Source organism: Chrysemys picta, chromosome 10 (assembly GCF_011386835.1).
Source record: "Chrysemys picta bellii isolate R12L10 chromosome 10, ASM1138683v2, whole genome shotgun sequence".
Taxonomy (NCBI): domain Eukaryota; kingdom Metazoa; phylum Chordata; order Testudines; family Emydidae; genus Chrysemys; species Chrysemys picta.
This window is the reverse complement of record NC_088800.1, coordinates 42,080,759-42,101,944: the sequence shown is the minus strand read 5'-3', so window position 1 is coordinate 42,101,944 and position 21,186 is coordinate 42,080,759. Positions and strand designations below refer to the sequence as shown.

Below are 21,186 nucleotides of genomic sequence, written 5' to 3'. Positions count from 1 at the left end.
TCTGCCCACCTTCCTTTTTTCCTTCATAAATGTGTCACTCTGAAGAGGCACTTCTCAAGAACAGGAATAAACAGAAATATGCAGAGGGCACCCTGCAGAAACATTTCCCCCTCTAGTCTTTCAGTTGTAGTAGCCTTTTTTGTTTATAAAAGAAAAATAAGTTTGCAGCACTTAAAGGCTGCATCAACAATATTAATAAGCTCCTTGCTTAGGAACTAGTGCACTGGTGTAGCTTACTAGTGCTGATCATTTTAACAGTATAGTCTGAGGCAGGTCTACATTACAAACCTGTATCAGTATAACTATGTTGCTCAGGGGTATGAAAAATCTATCCCTGAGCAATGTAGCTATACCGAACTAACCCCCCATATAGCCAACGCTATGTTGATGGGAAAGCTTCTCCTGTCAATATAGCTATTGCCTCTCGGGGAGGTGGATTAATTATGTCGAGGGCAAAAGCTCTCCTATTGGTGTAGTAGGTTTTCACTAAAGCATTACAGTAGCGCAGCTGAGCCGGTACTGCTGTAGCGCATGAAGACAAGCCCTAAGTTCCTTGAAGCAACTATTGCATACTTAGGACCAAACTCTGCATCGAGGAAGAACTTCAACTGAAGTCAATGGGAGTTTGTCTGAGAAAGTAGTGCAGGATGTGTCCCTTAACCATGTAAGTGTAGGCTTAAATTTTAGTGCCCATGTTCCATGTGCAGCTTTCAAACAGTCACAGCTGTCAAATCATATTCCAAAGGTTTTACACACACACACACACACACACACACACACACACACACACACAGCAGAGACATTAGTTTATAATGAGATAATTACCGTATATACTCGATCATAAGCCGGTTCGTTTATAAGCCGACCCCCCCAAGATGGATAAGTAAAAATGGAAAATTTTTATAACCCGTTCATAAGCCGACCCTATAATTCAGGGGTCAACAAACTTTGGCTCCCGGGCCATCAGGATAAGCCGCTGGTGGGCTGAGATGGTTTGTTTACCTCAAGCGTCCGCAGGCATGGAGGTAAACCTAAGTAAACAAAAAGTGTCCTGGCGCGCCAGCTGCTTACCCTGATTGGCCGGGACAGCAACTGGTGGGGAAATTTTTTTTGGGGGGGGAGAAGCTGGGAGTCAGGGGAGTAACCCCTGTGACCACCCCCCACATAACCCCACCCCTAGCCTGGGACCCCCACACTCTCCCCATCCCATCCCTTCCCACCTTATCTGGCGAGGGCCAGGGGAGGATGTCTCTGGCCTGGCTGAAGCTGCTCCGGCAGGGCAAACTGGGTGGCGCGGCCGCAGCATGTTCCGGCGGGCTGGGCTGGGCGGCACGGCCTCAGCATGCTCTGGGAGGTGGGGCTGAGCGGCAGGGCTGCAGCCTGCCAGCCCCAGAGCTGCAGCTGCTTTGGAGGCTGTGGGGAGAGCAGCGTGGCCAGAAGTGGAGAGACTCTGGCCCCACCTCTTCCCTTCTGTCTCTGTTGGCTGTGCTGCCTCTCCTTGCTCCCTCTGTTGGGGGAAGGGGCTGTGTCCCACCTCTCCCTCTCTATACCCATTCATAAGCTGACCCTCGTCTCTGGTGCTTCCCTTTTTTACTAAAAAAATTCGGCTTATGAATGAGTATATACGGTACATTTTTGCAAAGCTTCAATCTTTGGTCACTATGCCCATGTGTGGTTAGTTTTATTTTTTTATTTTAAACACACACAGCCAGAAGAGTCTTCCCATCCACTTCCTGGATCTCAAAGAAAATGAAGAGATTTTGCTCAAATTTTCCTAAAAGATTCACCTTCCGGCAGAGAAGAATGAAAAATGTGAGACCAAGAAAGTAGATTTTGCTGTCTAAAATTCACTAAGTGATACATTTGAACATATACCTTGAGCCCTTGCCAGGGCAGACTGCCTCGAAGAAAATACATGAACATGTGGCCAAGGGCTTCCAAGTCATCTCGCCGACTTTGCTCTGAAAGGTACAAGAGACCACATGTTATTGCTTCAGCTACTGAAGTAAAACTAACTGGTTCAGCAACCAGATTTATTTCTGAAATAATGTATTACATGAAAACTTTATTTACTTTTCTTTCCATATGCTCAAAAATTATTATAGCTCAGATCATTCTCTTGTATAAGAATACCTAAAACTGGCCAAAGCAAATAAATGCCAAATTAAAAAAAAAAAATCAGCTAGTGGTAATTGGTCTACACAAAGGCTGGACATACTGTACAATAGAGAACGTTAAAATTCTTGTGTCACTCAGATCAAAATGGAGGATTAAAGTAGCAATAGTACAAGAGTAAAGCAGTCCCCAAGCTGTGGTCTCAAGAGTGATGGTGGTCTGAAGCATTTGATGACCATCCTGTAGAGACTGGATAGGTCACATGTTGCTGGCTCTTTTCCAACTGTTTTTATAGCTCATTACATCACAGCAATTAAAAATAAATATTTCCCTGTTTCTTTTCCTTACAAGTGTTTGCTGTAGTTGCCACAAAGATGTTATATGATTGTGAATGGAAGAGAAGGTGGTCCATATAATCACAGGTGGGAGGGGAGGTGTCCATAAGTTAATCCATTAAGATGCAGGCCTACATTATGAAAAAGTTTGAGAACCGATGCAATAGAGGACACCAATCCTAAGCATTTCATTTATTAGTTCAGATACAAATGGGGCTTTTTCCTTGTATAGTTCAACATGAGCCAAAATGCTTGATTTCAAATTTTCAAAGCCCTTCTTTGTGAGCAGGCTGCTGTCCAGCAGAGTAAAGCTTCAGGCCAGTGAATGAGGATAAACACAATGTAAGTATTTTTAAAAACTAACTAAAGCTAGGAGACCCCAGCTTCAACCTGTTTGATTTCTAGTTTATGATGTTTTAGAAAAACTTCTGAACTCTAAGATGCAGTTTATGGATCAATCTGCTTTCCCCAGGAATTAAAAAACTGAAGTTAAGTTAGGTTACAGACCAGCTTGCCATTACTTCCACCTGCAGGCAGCTCACACATTCAGAGCCAGGAATGTGGAGCAAATCCAGTCATCCAACCCACATGTAGAAACACAATATGCTTAAAGAGCTGTCCCTGTGCTGTGTAATTTGCATGAAGAGGAGCAAGCAGTTCTTTGCACAGCATGACTTGTCGTGGAAACTACATAGCAAATATAGCTCTCAAAATAGTATGTGAAGAGGAGAGGCTAAAAAGGCAACTACTGCATGTCACTGATATAGCTGTAAATAGGAAGGATACAACTCTTAATTCAATGGGGAAAATAATTACAATATGGATACAGTTATCAGCAAAAGAGTCAGGATCTTTGACCCTGGAAAAGGACTGGAAAAATGCCATAGTCAGTTTGATTAGAATAACAATGCTCAACATTAAATCATTACCAAGAAATTAGCAATGATGATCTAGAGAGGACTTTGATTATACACTCTCCCCACCTTTACACAGGAGGAAACTTCATCTGCGTCAAATTCACTAGCAAGACACCACTCATACCATGGCTTCCTGCAATGCCTCCAACCTATTACAAGAGTCTCAATTGTTACATCTTCCTGTAACAAGAGGCCCCTCTTAAGTAGTTATGATGATATACACACTGTACGATGTTTTAACATGTTGTCTACACTAGGTGGCACAACTCTCCACGTAAGACAATAAGAACCCAACACCACCTTCCCAAAATTAAAAAAATCTTAGAAACAACTTTACTTTTCAGAAGCAAGGCCTTTAAAGTAAGCTAGAAAAGCTGCAATTAAAATAAATCCATTATATAATTAATAATTTAAACATAAAAACAAGTACTATTCTCCTTTTGGGACTTGAGTGACTTGGTGCAAAAATAGTTTTGAAGGCAATAGTTAATCACCCAAACTTTTAAAAATATTTCCTTTCACATCCTGCATACTTACAAGTCAGTGTTCATCAACAATAAAAATCAAGGTTATTCACCAGTTAGTGGAGTTTGAGAACAGCCTCTGCACATTCCCAATTGTAGGATCAAGAAATCTGTATCATCAGCTTTCTAACTCTTCTAAAGAGCAGCATCCATTGGGACTATTCACACTCCCTGTCCCGCCTACCTCCTTGTGTACATTTCTGAGGCTATAAAATAAGAGACTGAGGAGGGATTGGCCCAAACAGACACCACTCTCCAGAAGCGTCCAGAAGGAGTGTATTTGCCTTGATCTCATAAATGGGGACCTACAGAGGCCACTCGCAAACTGTTCCATTATCCTAGATGTTTAAGGGAACATAAATATTTAGTAAAATTGAGTTGATTTGGAACTTCAAAAGCAATTATTTTCAAGTTTAGAACAGCAACTTTTTAGTCACTAGGGTAAAGTAAGTTTCTGATATTAAAATCAGGCAAAGCCAAGTGATGCTTTGTTAAAAGTAGTGGAAACCAGAGCGAGACGTTCTCCTACTTTAGCTGCTATTTGGAGGAGGCATGCGATGGGCTAGATAATCTAACAGTCCCAACAAGCTGCCAGCTGCTCCAACTTTCTCTGAGACTGGCAAGTGTTTAGAGCAAGATTCTTACTTGTTTCTGTGGCTGAAGAGACAACCCTCCTTTATTATGGAAGGTTGAAGCAGGGGCCGGGGAGAACGAGACACTGTAAAATGAGGTCAAGGAAATGTAAAATATTTAGGAAAATTAACAGGAGTACTTGTGGCACCTTAGAGACTAACATATTTATTTGAGCATAAGCTTTCGTGAGCTACAGCCCACTCCATCAGATGCATAGAATGGAACATATAGTAAGAAGATGCATCTGATGAAGTAGGCTGTAGCTCACGAAAGCTTATGCTCAAATACATTTGTTAGTCTCTAAGGCCTGGTCTACACTAGGAGGTTATGTCGAATTTAGCAGCGTTAAATCGAATTAACCCTGCACCCATCCACACAACAAAGCTATTTAGTTCGACATAGAGGTCTCTTAAATTCGATTTCTGTACTCCTCCCCAACGAGGGGAGTAGCGCTAAATTCGACATGGCCATGTCGAATTAGGGTAGGTGTGGATGGAAATCGACGCTAATAGCTCCAGGAGCTATCCCAGAGCGCACCACTCTGTTGACGCTCTGGACAGCAGTCCGAGCTCGGATGCTCTGACCAGCCACACAGGAAAAGCCCCGGGAAAATTTGAATTCCTTTTCCTGTCTGGGCAGTTTGAATCTCATTTCCTGTTTGGACATCGTGGCGAGCTCAGCAGCACTGGCAACGATGCAGAGTTCTCCAGCAGAGGTGACCATGCAATCTCAGAATAGAAAGAGGGCCCCAGCATGGACTGATCGGGAAGTCTTGGATCTGATTGCTGTGTGGGGCGATGAGTCTGTGCTTTCGGAGCTGCGATCGAAAAGATGGAATGCAAAGATCTACGAGAAGATCTCAAAAGCCATGACAGAGAGAGGATACAGCCGGGATGCAACGCAGTGCCGCGTGAAAATCAAGGAGCTGAGACAAGCGTACCAGAAGACCAAAGAGTCAAACGGACGCTCCGGATCCCAGCCCCAGACATGCCATTTCTACGAGGCACTGCATTCCATTCTAGGTGCGGCCGCCACCACTACCCCACCACTGACCGTGGACTCTGAGGATGGGATATTGTCGACGGCTGCTTCCTCGGAGATGTTAGTGGACGGGGAAGATGAGGAAGGTGAGGAGGAGGACGAGGCAGCGCTGATTTCCCAGACAGCCAGGATCTCTTCATCACCCTCACAGAGATCCCCTACCAACCATCCCCAGGCGTTAACCCAGACCCTGAATCAGGGGAAGGATCAGTCGGTAAGTGTTTTAAACATGTAAACATTTATTTTGAACAGAACAGGAATATTAACAATGGGTTTATCATGATTAGTTTGCCCTAGGCGCTTAACGTTTTAGTCCTTGGCAGTGCAACTACTCGAAAAGAAGGTCTATATGTCCGGGGATGGAGCTGAAATCCTCATGGGACATCTCCACGAAGCTCTCCTGGAGGTAATTGGAAAGCCTTTGCATGAGGTTCCTGGGGAGAGCGGCCTTATTGTGTCCTCCGTGGTAAGAAACTTTTCCTCACCATAATGACAGGTTTCAGAGTAGCAGCCGTGTTAGTCTGTATCCGCAAAAAGAACAGGAGTACATGTGGCACCTTAGAGACTAACAAATTTATTAGAGCATAAGCTTTCGTGGACCACTGCATCCAAAGAAGTGGGCTGTAGTCCACGAAAGCTTATGCTCTAATAAAATTTGTTAGTCTCTAAGGTGCCACAAGTACTCCTGTTCTTTTTCCTCACCAGGCTATCATCAAGTACTCTGGGATCATTGCCTTGCAGAGCATGGCGGCATACGGCCCTGGTTTTTGCTGGCTTTCACGCAGCATGCGTTCTTTCTCGGTCTCAGAAATTCTCAGCAGAGTGATGTCGCTCATGGTGACCTGTTTAGAATTAGGGGAATGTTACTATTGGGTCTGCTTGCCTGTTCCTTTACAGAACCGTCACCGGCGGTTTACCGCCACGCGGTGGAGGCGGGAGAGGGGCAGCATACAGGATCTTTCCCGGGGACAGCCGCGAGGGGGTGGGACAGGGGCAGAGTTCATGCTTGCCGGATTGCCGGCAGCAGGAACTGCCCAACGATAGGAGCATTGCTTTGAACATGAAAGGAGGACACTCCTTTAATTTAAGTTTTAAGCAGCCAAAAGTCTACGGCTTACCATGTCAGCCTGCTACCCGAATTCCGCTGTCCTGCTCCGCTTGTCTGATCTCTACTGCAAGACCCCAGGCACTGAATGCGAAGGCCGAAAATTCGACCTTATCCTGAGTGCGCATGTGATAGGTGCTGTGCATGGTCTTGTTCACAGAGAAAGACTATGTTCATTGTTCATAAAAAATTATCTTTGTGAGGAATTCACTCCCTTTTTCCCATCCCACCCTGGCATCCCCCTCGCAGAGGCTGGCGCAGATTAGGCGGAGAAAGAAAAGGACACAGGACGACATGTTCTCAGAACTTATGGGCTGCTCCCAAGCTGATGCAGCCCAGCAGACCCAGTGGAGGGAGAACATGTCGCAATACCAGCGAGCACACAGCCAACGGGAGGAGAGGTGGCAGCAGGAAGAGCAGCAGGTGACTCAAACGCTGCTTGGACTAATGAAGGAGCAAACGGACACGCTCCGGCGCCTTGTGGATGTTCTGCAGGACCGGAGGCAGGAGGACAGAGCCCTGCTGCAGTCTATCTCTAACCGCCCTCCCCCGCCACAAACTCCCATACCCACCTCACCCAAAGTCCCAAGAAGGAGGGGCGGCAGGGGCCGTGAAAACGGTCACTCCACCCCTGCAGACTGCTCAAGTACCAGAAGGCTCTCATTCCCAAAAATTTGATAAGTCCTTTCCTTCCCGCCTCACCCAAGCCCCCGTCCCAGTTTCATCCCCTAACTGTGTAGTTGCTAATAAAAGATACGTTTCTGTTAATTACTGTTTCCATCGTGTTCTTTTAGGGGAGAGTGTGTTTGAAGGGGGGGAAGGGGGTTGGTAATTGGAGAGGACAGTCACCTTTACCAGGGTACAGACACGGGGGCAGGTTCAGCAGAAGGTCACACACACATTGCAGTCACGAGGCACCCTGGTCAGTCTGGGAGGTGGTTTTCATGTTCATTAACAAAGTTCCATTTATTTTATTTTAAAATGTGTGTTGGAAGGGGGGGGGACAGGGTGAATCGGCTATGTAGCTGGAGAGGATAATCAACAGTAAGTGGGTAAAGAAACAGGGGCAGGTTCAGCTTCTCTTTAAACAAACTTAATAGTCACAGGTTACCCTGCTCACTGAGGAACCTAGCTTTCAAAGCCTCCCGGATGCACAGCGCGTCCCGCTGGGCTCTTCTAATCACACGGCTGTCTGGCTGGGCGTAATCAGCAGCCAGGCTATTCGCCTCAACCTCCCACCCCGCCATAAAGGTCTCCCCTTTGCTCTCACAGAGACTGTGGAGCACACAGCAAGCTGCAATAACAATGGGGATATTGGTTTCGCTGAGATCAGAGCGAGTCAGTAAGCTTCTCCATCTCCCCTTGAGACATCCAAAAGCACACTCCACCACCATTCTGCACTTGCTCAGACGGTAGTTGAAGAGTTCTTTTTCAGTGTCCAGGGCGCCTGTATAGGGCTTCATGAGCTAGGTCATTAGCGGGTAGGCTGGGTCCCCGAGGATCACTATCTCCACATCCCCAAGAGTTATTTTCTGGTCTGGGAAGTAAATACCTTCCTGCAGCCGTCTAAACAGACCAGAGTTCCTGAAAACTCGAGCGTCGTGAACCTTGCCCGGCCATCCTATGCTGATGTTTGTAAAATGTCCCCTATGGTCCACCGGTGCTTGCAGCACCATTGAAAAGTAGCCCTTTCGGTTAATGTACTGGGTGGCCTGGTGGTCCGGTCCCAGGATAGGAATGAGAGTTCCATCGATAGCCCCACCGCAGTTTGGGAATCCCATCGCGGCGAAGCCATCTATGATGACCTGGATGTGTCTAAGGGTCACTACCTTTGACAGCAGTAACTCAACGATTGCGTTGGCTACTTGCATCACAGCAACCCCCACGGTAGATTTGCCGACGCCAAAGTGATTTGCGACTGACCGGTAGCTGTCTGGCATTGCAAGCTTCCAGAGGGCTATGGCCACTCGCTTCTGGACAGTCAGGACTGCTCGCATCCGGGGGTCCTTGCACTTCAGGGCAGGGGACAGCAACTCACAAAGTTCCAGGAAAGTTCCCTTCTGCATACGAAAGTTTTGCAGCCACTGTGATTCATCCCAGACCTGCAGCACTATGCGGTCCCACTAGTCCGTGCTTTGTTTCACAGGCCCAGAATCGCCGTTCCACAGCATCAACATGACCCATTGCCACCATGATGTTCAAAGCGCGGGATCCCGTGCTTTGTGAGAGGTCTGTGCCACTCTCAGACTTCGTGTCCTCATCACGCTGCCATAGCCTCCTCGCCCGATTTCTCAGCATCTGCCTCTGGAAAAGGTGGATGATAAGGTGCGAGGTGTTGACAACGGCCATAACTGCAGCGATGGTCACAGCGGGCTCCATGCTCGCAGTGCAGTGGCGTCCACACTGTCACTCACCAGAAAAGTGCGCGAACTGATTGCCCGCCGGCGCTTTCAGGGAGGGAGGGCGGGAGAGACGGTTGAATGACGACAGTTACCCAAAACCACCCTTGACACATTTTTTTCCCCAGCAGGCATTGAGGGCTCGACCCAGAATTTCTAATGGGCAGCGGGGACTGCGGGAACTGTGGGATAGCTGCCCACAGTGCACCGCTTCCAATGTCGATGCTTGCCCCATTAGTGTGGACTCACAAAATCGAATTACTGTCCTTATTGTGGATATACATGTTTGACTTTGTAATATCGATTCCACATATTCGATTTAAGTACAATCAAACTACTCTCGTAGTGTAGACATACCCTAAGATGCCACAAGTACTCCTGTTCTTTTTGTGGATACAGACTAACACGGCTGCTACTCTGAAACCTAGGAAAATTAAGCAAACTCAGTTGTTCCCTTCTACTAACAGTACACAAAGTAACAGACTGATTCAGCAACCACTGAAAATGGAAGGATCTGGGCAAAACTGAACAAATACACAGAACTGTGCAGCAGAAGAGAACTGCTGCTCTAAATGTTTATATAAAATTATTACTCAAACCTCTCCTTCCACTAGTGCAGAACTGTTCCCTTCTGTATATTCTCCTGCATTTTTCCTTGCCTAGTTTTAAAAGAAGACACCGTCATGATAAATGCATATACTATTTAATAGTTTAGAAATGGCTTGACTGATACTGGAACACCATGGGCCAATCTATAGTTGGAGTTCTAAAGGAGAATGTAATGCTCTTACTAAAAAGAGTAAGAAGCATAATAAGTGAGTATGAAGTGAACAGACCTTTGCCAAGATGTGTATTGATGGACATATATCTTGCTGTTCCAGTTAGGCTCTTGTGTTCCCTGTAAGGTATGTGTTTTTTGGTTTCAGGATCAATGTACTCCTTGGCCAATCCAAAGTCGATAATGTGAATGATGTGTTCTTTCTTATTGCCTTGCCGGCCAATAAGGAAATTCTCTGGCTTGACATCTCGGTAAATGAGGTTCTTTGAATGCACATATTCCATTCGAGATATCTGCAAAAGTATGAGACAAACGTTATTCATATCCAGTACACTAATCACACTTTGCTAATGGCCCATTAATACTTTGTATTAACAGAGCCATTCACATCCAGTGATCTCAAAGTGTTTTGCAAACATTAAAACTCATAGTACACCATAAGAAATGGAATTTTACAAATAGGGAAACCGAGGCAGAGATTACATGATTTGCCCTAGGTCAGAGAGTCATATACAGAGCTGAGAACAGTGCCCAGAATTCTCGACTCCCAGACCCCTGCTCTAAACACAACATTATACTCCATCTATTTTATATGAAGGAATGAAATATGTAAAAATCAGAGGGGATTTTTTTAAATGCACATAATCAACAGAGCATGACTCTTGGAATGATTCCATGCAGGAATCAAACAAATAGCCAGACATTTTTGTATTGATTTTTAAAAACACTTCTAAATCCAGATTACTGAGAATTGTCTCTCTTTTGCCTCTCTTTACTGCTCCTGCTCTCACCAATCTCCTCCCTCATCCCATATGCTGCCTCAGACCATGCCAAGTTCTTAAGGGGAAAAAATGTCTCCTATGTAACCACACTAAGAATAATAATAACTTAGTCATGTCGGCTGTCAATACTTAGAAATAGCAAAAAAACTTTCAGACAATCAATGAATTAAAGGGTTATTACTGCCCAACCCTACTCTTGTGCTGGCACTACTCCTGAAAAAGACTTAACATCCTTTACACTTCCACATTCCATAGATGGCCCAACATTTCCAATGCTGCCATAAGCAACTGTTTTTCCTTAGGGCTTGTCTTCACTGCAGAGTTAGCTTGAGGCATAAAACTCTGACTTCCATCCACATACAAGTCTCAAGCTCGAGTAACGGTGTTTAAAACTCAAGCGAGCTAGTCCATTAGAGGAATGTGGGTTTGATCCTGAGTGCTGCTGATGCTTGAGCTAGGATGCAGTGGGGATGCAGGTACTCTGTGCAGCTAATCCAATCACTCTGTGCAGCTCGAGCGTTTTGCAGTGCAACCACTCTCAGCATGGTCTACACTACAAATGTAGGTTAACCTAAGTTGCCTTGTGTTAACCTGTTTCAGCATGTGTCTCCAGCCGACGTAAGTGCCCTGATAGAGAAATGCAGTAAAATTACCTCCCTGAGTGGCGTGGAGGCATGGTCAGTCTATTGAGGTCAACACAGTTTGAGTGTAGATGTGTGAGCCATCACCTTTTAAAGCCCCATGAACATATTCCTGATTGCCCAGCTTGGCAAGCACACCTAGCAGCTCTTCCTTGTGGTGTGCAACTCCACAACTGACCAGGCCAGCTCCACACACTAGACACTGCTTGGTGTAGACAGGACATATTGGATCTCCCAGGCCTGTGGGGAGAAGAGGCTGTGCAAGCACAGCTACGGACCAGCCGAAGAAACATGGACATCCATGAACAGATCACACAGGGGATATAGGCAAAGGGTAGGCCAGGGATCAGCCACGCTGCTGCATGAAAGCAAAGGAACTGCACCAGGCACATCACAAGGCCAGGGAAGCCAACAACCTGTCTGGTGCCAAGCTGCAGACCTGCCGCTTTTACAAACTATATGCCATACTTGGCACAGACCACACCAGCATCCTGCAAGCCACCGTGCATACCTCAGCCTAAATTCGTTCATGGTCAGTTGTAAAGAACTTAAATAGCACTTCATCCTCCCTGGTGTTTACCCCCAATATATTTTTAGAGAGTAATCTTATCCTCTCAGCCTTTGTTTTGCAAGACTAAACAAGTCAAGCTCTTTAAGTCTCCTAGACACCCCATTCCCCTGATCATCCCAGTACCTCTTCCCTGCACCTCTTCCACTTGAAATTCATCTTTTTTGAACATGGATTACCAGAATTGTAGACAGTATGCCAGAGGAGGTCTTACCAGTGCCTAGTAAAATGGCATTAATACTTAGGAACATAAAACCATAAGAATGGCCATACTGGATCAGACCAATGGTCCATATAGCCCAATATCCTGTCCTCCAACAGTGGCCAATGCCAGGTGCTTCAGAGGGAATTAACAGAACAGGGCAATTATTGACTGATCCATCCCCAGTCATTCAGTCCCAGCATCTGGCAGTCAGAGGCTTAGGAACACCCAAAGCATGGAGTTGCATCCCTGATCATGTTGGCTAATAGTCAGTGATGGACCTATCCTGCATAAAAACATTTTTTTTAACCTAATTATACTTCCTGAATCTGATATACTTAAATTTTTGATGTTAGTTTGAGAGTCTTTTGCTAGTTACTTTCCATTTTTTTTGGGGGGGGGGGGGGAGGGGGAAGGGAGTGGGGAAGCCTGCCTAATTGAGAGCATTCACAGGACCAGCCTATGGTGCATTCTGCAGGCATATGGAAAGAAATTCCATATAATCAACATCATCAAAAGCTTCTATTTCAACTTTACATGCAGTGCTGATCACAGTGAGCTCAGTTTTGAAGTCAAAACAGGGGTACGTCAGGGGTGTATAATGTCTGCAATCCTCTTCAACATTGCCATCGACTGGGTAATGTGGCATACAACAGAAGACATGCCAAGAGGCATTAAATGGACACTCTTCTCATCCCTTGAAGACCTGGACTTCGCAGATGATGTCACTCTCCTATCACATACCCAACACACCATATACAAGAAAAAACAACTCGACTCAATGCATTCAGCCAGCAAACTGGCCTGAAAATCAACCGCAATAAGACAGATATCATGACCTTTAATATTGCCTCACCGTCACCAGTACGGATAGAGGATTATGTTCTCACCAATGTAGGAACATTCACATACTTGGGCAGCACCATCAGCCAGGACGGTGGAACAAGCCAGGACATAGGGAACAAAATCAATAAAGCCAGAAACACCTTCAGGAGCTTAAACAGACCATCTGGAAATCATCAAAATACAACCCCAAAACCAAACTCAAGATTTATCAGAGCTGCGTACTTTCAACACTACTTTATAGTGCAGAATGCTGGGGAATGAGAAAGTATGACATGTCCAAACTGTCTTCATTCCATACAACCTGCCTCAGAATAATCCTCCGTATCTTTTGGCCCAGAAAAATCTCAAACGAAGATCTATTGACACAGTGCAGCCAAGAGGATCTGAGCACCATCATTGCCAGGAGGTGTTGGAGATGGATCAGTCATGTGCTTCGGATGGAAAATGATTCAATCACCAGAGTAGCAATAAGAGAACACCTGAAGGCAAGCGAAAATGAGGCCGCCCAAAAACAACATGGCAAAGAGCTGTGGAAGCCGACCTGAAAAACCTTGGGCACAGCTGGGGAACCATTGAAAGACTTGCCAGAAACAGACAGGAGTGGAGGAGCTTCATCACTGCCCTAAATGTAATAGGAATATGATGATGAAGAATTATAGTTTTATACTTGATTTGCCAGCGCTTATGCTCCTTTCTACTTTCCTCAGTAGGATCTGACTTTCAATTTTTACAGAACACCTTTTTGCCTCAAACTGCTCCTTTTACCTTGTTGTTTAGCCATGGTGTCACTTTTTTGGTCCTCTTACTATGTTTTTTAATTTGGGGTATACATTTGATTTGAGCCTCTATTATGGTGTTTTTAAAAAGTTTCCATGCAGCTTCCAAGCATGCCACTTTTGTGACTGTACCTTTTAATTTACGTTTAACTAGCTTCCTCATTTTTGTGTAGTTTCCCTTTCTATAGTTAAATGCTACTATGGTTGGCTTCTTTGGTATCTCCCCCCCAAAAAGGATGTTAAATTTTATTACATTATGGTCACTGTTACTGAGTGGTTCAGCTATATTCACCTCTTGGATCAGATCCTGCGCTCCACTTATGACTAAATCAAGAATTGCCTCTCCCCTTGTGGGTACCAGGACCAGCTACTCCAAGAAGCAGTAATTTATAGTGTCTAGAAACTTTTCTGCACCCTGTCCTGAGGTGACATATCCAGTCAATATGGAAATAGTTGAAGTATTTCTCTATCTTTACTGGAAATGCCTCACCTGATGCAAATGCAATCCTAGGATGTCTTTTTCATAGCCCAGTCATCTTGTGATTAACCAACACACCTCAGTCTCTCACCTCCTGAGTCGCTTCCAACTGATGATACCCTAGTATATGGCACAAATTCTTATTTGACCTTCAGTGCATGATCTTGCATTTTAAATTCCATCCCATTTCTGTTACTCCAGTCTTCAAGGTCATCCAGTTCTTCCTATATAATATTCTCATGTTTCTCTGTATTGACAATGTCTCCCTACTTTGTAACATGAATAAGTTTCATTAACATACTCCTATTTTTGGTGCCAAGATTAGTAATAGAAATATTAAATAAGATCTGTCCCTAGATTGATCCTTGAGGCACTTCACTAGTAACCTCCCTTCAGTCTCAGTGCTCACCTTTCAGAGCAACTGGTTGCTTTTTCCCCTTTAACCAAATCCTTACCCACCTTACAATTCTTGACTAATCCCCATCTTCTCTAATTTTAGAGTGTCAAATGCTTAACTGAAGTCCTGCTATATTAGATCTGTTGCATTTCCCTTGCCTAAAAAAATATCACTTATCTTCTTAAAGAAGAATATCATGTTAGTCTGGCATGATCTACCTTTGGTGAATGCATATGCATTACATCTGCTTTTCCAATTACCTCTGAATTTAATCTGTCCTTCAAAATATGTTATAAAAGCCTGTAATGTGTGAAATTTCCCCTTCCAGCGTTGTGAAGATCTCCAGAATGGATCTGCTTGCTCATACCACTATGATGTACACAGAATCAATAAGGAAAGCAGTTCGCAAAGATCATGGTGTTGGAACTGCAGTACTGGACTTTATCGACCTGAGTAGATCCAGTATAGAACCACTAGACTAGTGACAGTTGATCCTCATGCTGGCTTGATCCCAGCCAATGTGATCCCTTCTTAGCAACTGTGGTTAGTAGTTTTTCCTGTATGGCTGTCAAATTTGGATCCAAATGCTAACACTGGATCCATGTCTGACTGCTAGATCCAGCTGCAAGCTTGGTTTCTGCCTCTGGATCCAGATCCAAAATGTGTCAACTATGGATCCAACTTAGCTATGGTATCTGGATCTTGTGACCCCGGCATCCATGCTCTGCTGCAGGATCTATATCCAGGTTCTGCAGCCTCAGGTCAACACTTGGCTGAAGGATCTGAGTTCTGAAGATCCAGATCCAATGTCCAGAGAGATGGTTTAGGCACATAACTAAGTCTCCTCGGTCACCTTGAACAGACCAGGGGATCTTGACTGTGACCAGATCCCTACACCAATCTCTATTTACAGACTGCCAGACTTAGTTGACCAGGCCCAGAGAGCCTCCTCCATCAGTAAGGGGGGCTTGAGGCAGCCCTCCCACTCCTAAGTGCAGACAAAGCCTGTGCCAGTCGGGCATCTCCTCCTCTTTACTTTTAGAAGAAAAATGTGACTAAAAAAATTAATAAGCTATAAACAAAATTTGCCCCAAAAGAGAAGAAATAGAAATAAGAACAACTAATCAGGAAAGCACTGAGGATAGCGTGTGCAATCTAAACTCACTGGACCTTCAGAAGTTAGAAGGAACTAAAGGGTGGTTGTGCCACTCCTTGTTTTATATTCTCCGAGCCATCCAGGATAAAAGGTGGAAGGATAGGCAAGTGGACCCAAAAGACACTGTTTTCCAGACGATTCTAGGAGCTCCCAGCATGAGTACCTTGACCTCATAAATGGCAATATGCAGACGCCATGCAAAGAATCAATTTCTACATGCTGAAACTTTTTTCAGTTTTCTTTCAAAAAGTAATTTAATACACACACAGAAAAAAATCTTTTAAATCAGGTTTTATAGTTAACAACCATTATAAAATAATTATGGCATGACACATAACAACAGATGTTCCACATTTCAGCCATTTGTGTCACATCTCAATTGTTTGTCTCACACACTGGTAGGTTTGAAGATCAAAAGGTATGTTTGTAATAAATTCAACCTGGAAAAGTGTCCCTTTAAAAGGGGCTGGAGGGCTGGCTAACCCTCCATACAAAGTAAGATTTAAAATGCAGTATGAGTACTTTGCTTGATTTTGTCTTTACTACCAGGATAGGTCATTTATTGGGATGGTCTTGTTACTAGGTATAAAAAGGTTTGCTCTGCGCTTGTAAGGGGCTCTCTCTCTGGCATTAGCCGAGGAGAGCACCCACTCAGCTGACTGGTTAATAAAAACTGAAAGCCGTCTTCTAGACTCCCGTGCCTCCTTGGGGTAATTGGGTAGCTCCAGGGGGAAACGAGCCCATTTGGCTAACAGGATGGTCAACTTAAAAAATTTTTTTTTAAAAAATGCTCAAATTAAAACCAGCACTACCTTGTTGAATTTATTTTTTAAAAAGTACTTTCACAGCAAGATGAGTAGGTGGGGACAAAGTGGGAGTTTGGAAAGATCAAACATATTTTAGATTATATAGTCACTGAATTAATGCATTCTAGGAGCATTGTAAAACACTGATCTATCTCCTTTACATCCAGAGCCCATGAAGTGCGAGGGAGGGAAGATATAAAAGAAATTCTACTGCTTTTTCTATTTCCAATTCTTTAGTTCTATAAACTGAAAGGCTCCATGTTCAGCTATCATCCACTCTCCACTTCTACACCATGCCAGGAGACAGTTATTGCAGCAAAATTATCTAGTCCACATAAGCCAATGCAGATTTTCCAAATCACAGGGTTTTTAATTAACACAGTAGTTGTCCTTTATAGGATGTCCAGCATTCCACTACCACCTCACTAATAGTTGTGTAACCCTCCAGCCAAGTGTGTGTTGTCTCCCCCTGTATGGGCTGGTCCATACAGAGAAAACAGCATGTTTCCCCACACCTGTTACTTCTATATGTTCCAGGATACTGGACTATATGGACCTTGGATCTAATCTAGTATAGCTATACCCATGTATTTATAGCTGAAGCAGAAGAGACCTGTGAAGATATGAAGGTTCTGAATTCCATGTGCTGATGACTTCTGGACGCAAAAAAAAAAAAAAAAGTATGTATGTGTAAGCATTAGTGCTAGCATCCAGGAGTAATTGTTGGAATCATTTTAGATCACAAAGCATTGTATTTAGAAGTGAATTTGGAAGTTGTGTTAAATCTTTTTTTATTGTATGTTTAGCATTTGTATTTTGGTTAATAGGAGCTGTCCCTTTAAGAACCGGATGGGGCACTTTACTCTAGTGAGAGTGACAGCAACATGTGGGAGATTTTGCTCTTGTGTCCAGAGAATGGAAGACCATGCCTGTGTAAGCGCCAAAAGATCACGGTTTGATTTAGTAAGCTTTACCTTCTAGAAAGTAATCCCCATTCTCAAAGGTGTATAATTAGTGTTTATGGGGGATGATATGCCTCAGGGCATTGCTAATGAAGTACAGAGTCTGATTTGTAGCTCCTCTATTTGAATCCAGATCAGCTCAACAGGCATTAAAAGCCATTCCTATGTGTTGGATGTTTGGTGACCCCTATATGAAATGGGTTCAGTGGATACACATCACGTTTCTGTATCACAATCTCACCACTATGATTTGCATTAGATTGTAATCTCTAAGGCAGGGACTGTCTCCTCTTTGTCCAGTACTCAACACAATGGGGACCTGATCTTGGTTGGCTTCTCTAGCAAGAATGTTTACAACAAAGACTAAAATCACATTACTCATGATTAATTTGATAGTTTGACAATGCTGTAGTCACATACCTTGGGGGTGGGCAGGGGAGTTCAAAAATCAGAATACAGACAAAAAGCATGATCTGATCATTTTAAATAATCGTAATCTGTTGGGGTCTGACTCATGGTTTGTGAATTTTGGGACTGGCAATTCTTAAGAAGCCATTTTAAACTTTAAAACTTTGTCTCACTTCAGGAATGTTGTTTCCTTGAAATAAATTATCTTGGGATTCTGTTGCAGCTGTGGCCAGGAGAAAGTTACGTCAGCTTGATATTATTAAGGGGACAATATAAAGCATCAAAGATGAATGAGTTATTCAGGATTAATATACCCATAAAATTCTCAATACGGAAGAAAGAGAGAAAACTGCTTCGACACACACATTTATTACACTACCTTTAAGGTACACCTCTACCCTGATATAACGCGACCCGATATAACACGAATTCTGATATAACGCGGTAAAGCAGTGCTCGGGGGGGGGGGGGCTGCGCACTCCGGCGGATCAAAGCAAGTTCGCTATAACGCGGTAAGATTTTTTGGCTCCCAAGGACAGCGTTATATCGAGGTAAAGACGTATGTGAAATACAGGTGTATTATAGTAAGAAAAAAAGCCATTAAGATTCCATCTAATTGTATTTGAGTGTAAATTGGAGATGGCAAAGACATTAAGACCCACCTAGTTCATCTTCCTGCCAAGGCAGGATTATATCCTATCCTGTAGTCTAATTTTAAATGTTCTAAACAAGAGGGTTTCATCTCTTCCCTAGAGAAACTATACCACAATTTAATAGGTCTCATTGCCAGGAAGATTTTCCTGATGTAGAGCTTAACACTTACTTTGTAATTTCTACCATTACTCCTAATTACATTCCTTGAATAACGGATTCCTCTCCCTTTTGGTTGTTTACTCCCTTCACAAATCTATAAATCTAAGCCCCCCCATTCTACCCCCTAGCTGTTTCTTAGCCATGTACTTAGCTCTTCATATTTATTCACAGAACAGATTTATTTTTAAATATGTCATAGGAAGTTGACCACTTGGCATGAAAAACAAGATGCGGCAGCTTTCTGCCAGTTTGTAACTTGCTGCACATGCACCGAAGAGCCTGAGATGTGTCGGTCACAGTGATTAGTCCTGCTGATCCTAGATGAGAGTGCAGGGTAAGGAGGGCCATTACAGGAACCATCTGGGCTGATCTTGGACTCTCAGGCCAACCCTGCAGATCAAACTGCTGAGAACAGCGGGTGAAATTGGAAAAGGAAACATAGCTCAGGAGAAAAGGGACCAGACTCTCCTAAAGAAAATGGTGCTATCATTTGTAATGTAGATGGTGCTATGGCCAAACTGCTAGGCTAAAACTGCTAGGTTCTCTTTCACAGCTGTAACCTATTTGTGCTATACAAACAAGAATGGATCTGATAAGTTCAACCATGATTATATTTACTATGGTAGTGCACTGGGCCCAAGTGATCTTTCATTCCTCCACTCCCTCGGATAGTTAATTTAAACATCTGAACTGACAGTGAACTTCTCAGACACAATATAGAGAACAGCTACATTATTATTTTTACGTATTGTTATTACAGTAGCATCAAGAGGGCCCAACTGAGATCTGGGCCCCATTGTCTGAGGCACTGTACAAACACATAGAAGGAAACAGTCCCCCCTACCCTGAAGAGCTTACAATCTAAATAGACAAGACACGGGGTGGGAAGGAAAACAGTCACAAACAGCAAAGCGATGTTCCCATACAGCAAGTCAATGGCTGGGTCTGGATAAGAATTAAAATAGTGTTTTAATTCAGATTCACTGTAAAGCATAATATAAACAAGGAAATCAAAATTAAAACCTGTCACTGAAACAGTCTCACTTTGTCATGCCCAGGTATTGAAGTACACACACACTGATCACCAGGGAGGTGTTGTGGTTGTGAGTTACCAACTGCTTGGATTCTGAACTCCACCATTTACATCACTTAGTGAGGACTAGTGTTATTTTAATACAGTGTATGTTTCCCTGCATTTGTTTCATGTTATGCTATAATGTTTCAAGGCACCATAGTTACAGTTAAATGCATGGAGTAATTCAGTGTTAATATGAACCTACTCCACAGCTAACAAGTCATTAAGTGGTTTAATAGGATAGTTACAGCTTGACTTTTTCTTGCTAGAGGAATATTTCCTTCAAATACATCCTGGAACCTTACAGAATTCCCCATTCTGATTTACTCTTGATGCTCGGGACAGCAACGACACAATCTGCTCAGCTGAGGACTAGGTATTCAATGACCCTCTGACCAATTGTACTTAAGGAGTGGCAATATCCGTTCATATTAATGATCCAGAAAGTGATTAAAGACTAATCAGAGCTTAGTACAGAGTGCGGAGAGCAGAGAACTAACCATCCCTCCCTCCCAAATAAGAATGTTATTCACATTTGGAGGAAGTAGTAGTTTTCTCCCATATCTAGAGAGTCTGTACCCCATTCAGACTGTTATGTCTGAATAATAAATCCTTCAAGAGAGTATTACAGCAAGGGCTGACAGGCCAATGGCTATTAATTTTACCCATCAATAGTTAAGATATTTGGTTATAACACAAATTGCAATAGTTCAAAAAAGGTGGCAGAGGCCCTGCCAGCAATGTCACTACTCACCAGCTGGATGGCTATCATTAATACCGTCTTCAAAGTGAACGTTCTATCACAGAGGTCAAACAAATCTTCCAAGCTAGGACCAAGTAGTTCAAGTACCATGGCATTGTACTTTCCACATGGCCCAAAGTAATACACCTGGGGGAGGCCTTCAGCTGTAAGAACAGGGGGAAAAATTAAACAAGTGAGCAGGACTGCACTAGTATTACTCCTATCAAGTCAGACCCTTTGTTGTCCCCAAGCTTTATTTTTATTGCTTAACTCATAGTCCCCATTACAGATCTTGCACAGCAAGCAGAAAAAAGTTTCCACATGTATTTATTGATATGGATGGAAAGAAGTGCACACCAGTATATGTTCTTCTCAAAGTAAGCCTTTGTAAAGCATATGGATTTTAGGGCAACAAATACTATAAGCATATGAAATATCTAATTCTAGCACTGCAAAAGTTTGGGTCATAGAAGATATTTGTAAGAAGTTCCCTGCTTTACAACTAAACATTTGCGGGCCACGAACCCCAAACAAGTCTATGTTGTGACTAGTTCAAGCAGCTGGAAAGAGGTAAAACCTTTTTACTTTAAAAAAAAATATGGTCAAGAAAGGGCTCCTTTGTAAACCAATGTATGTTGTTTTCAGCATAGCTTTACATAATCTGTTTTATGTTAATATACATACATT

The 21,186-nt window shown here is 43.4% G+C and overlaps 1 protein-coding gene across 8 annotated transcripts in view; it reads right to left on the bottom strand.

Annotated features, from left to right (window-relative positions):
* The window catches only part of CSNK1G1 (casein kinase 1 gamma 1), a 312,438-nt gene that overhangs the window by 72,637 nt on the left and 218,615 nt on the right, over positions 1-21,186 (bottom strand). For all 8 annotated transcript variants that reach the window (XM_042851635.2, XM_065558486.1, XM_005280948.4 and 5 more), the window contains 3 exons: positions 20,512-20,663; positions 9,906-10,140; positions 1,876-1,961 (listed from right to left, as the gene is read on the bottom strand). In XM_042851635.2, coding sequence (XP_042707569.1) covers positions 1,876-1,961; positions 9,906-10,140; positions 20,512-20,663 — 473 coding nt within the window. The remainder of the gene's footprint in view (positions 1-1,875; positions 1,962-9,905; positions 10,141-20,511; positions 20,664-21,186) is intronic.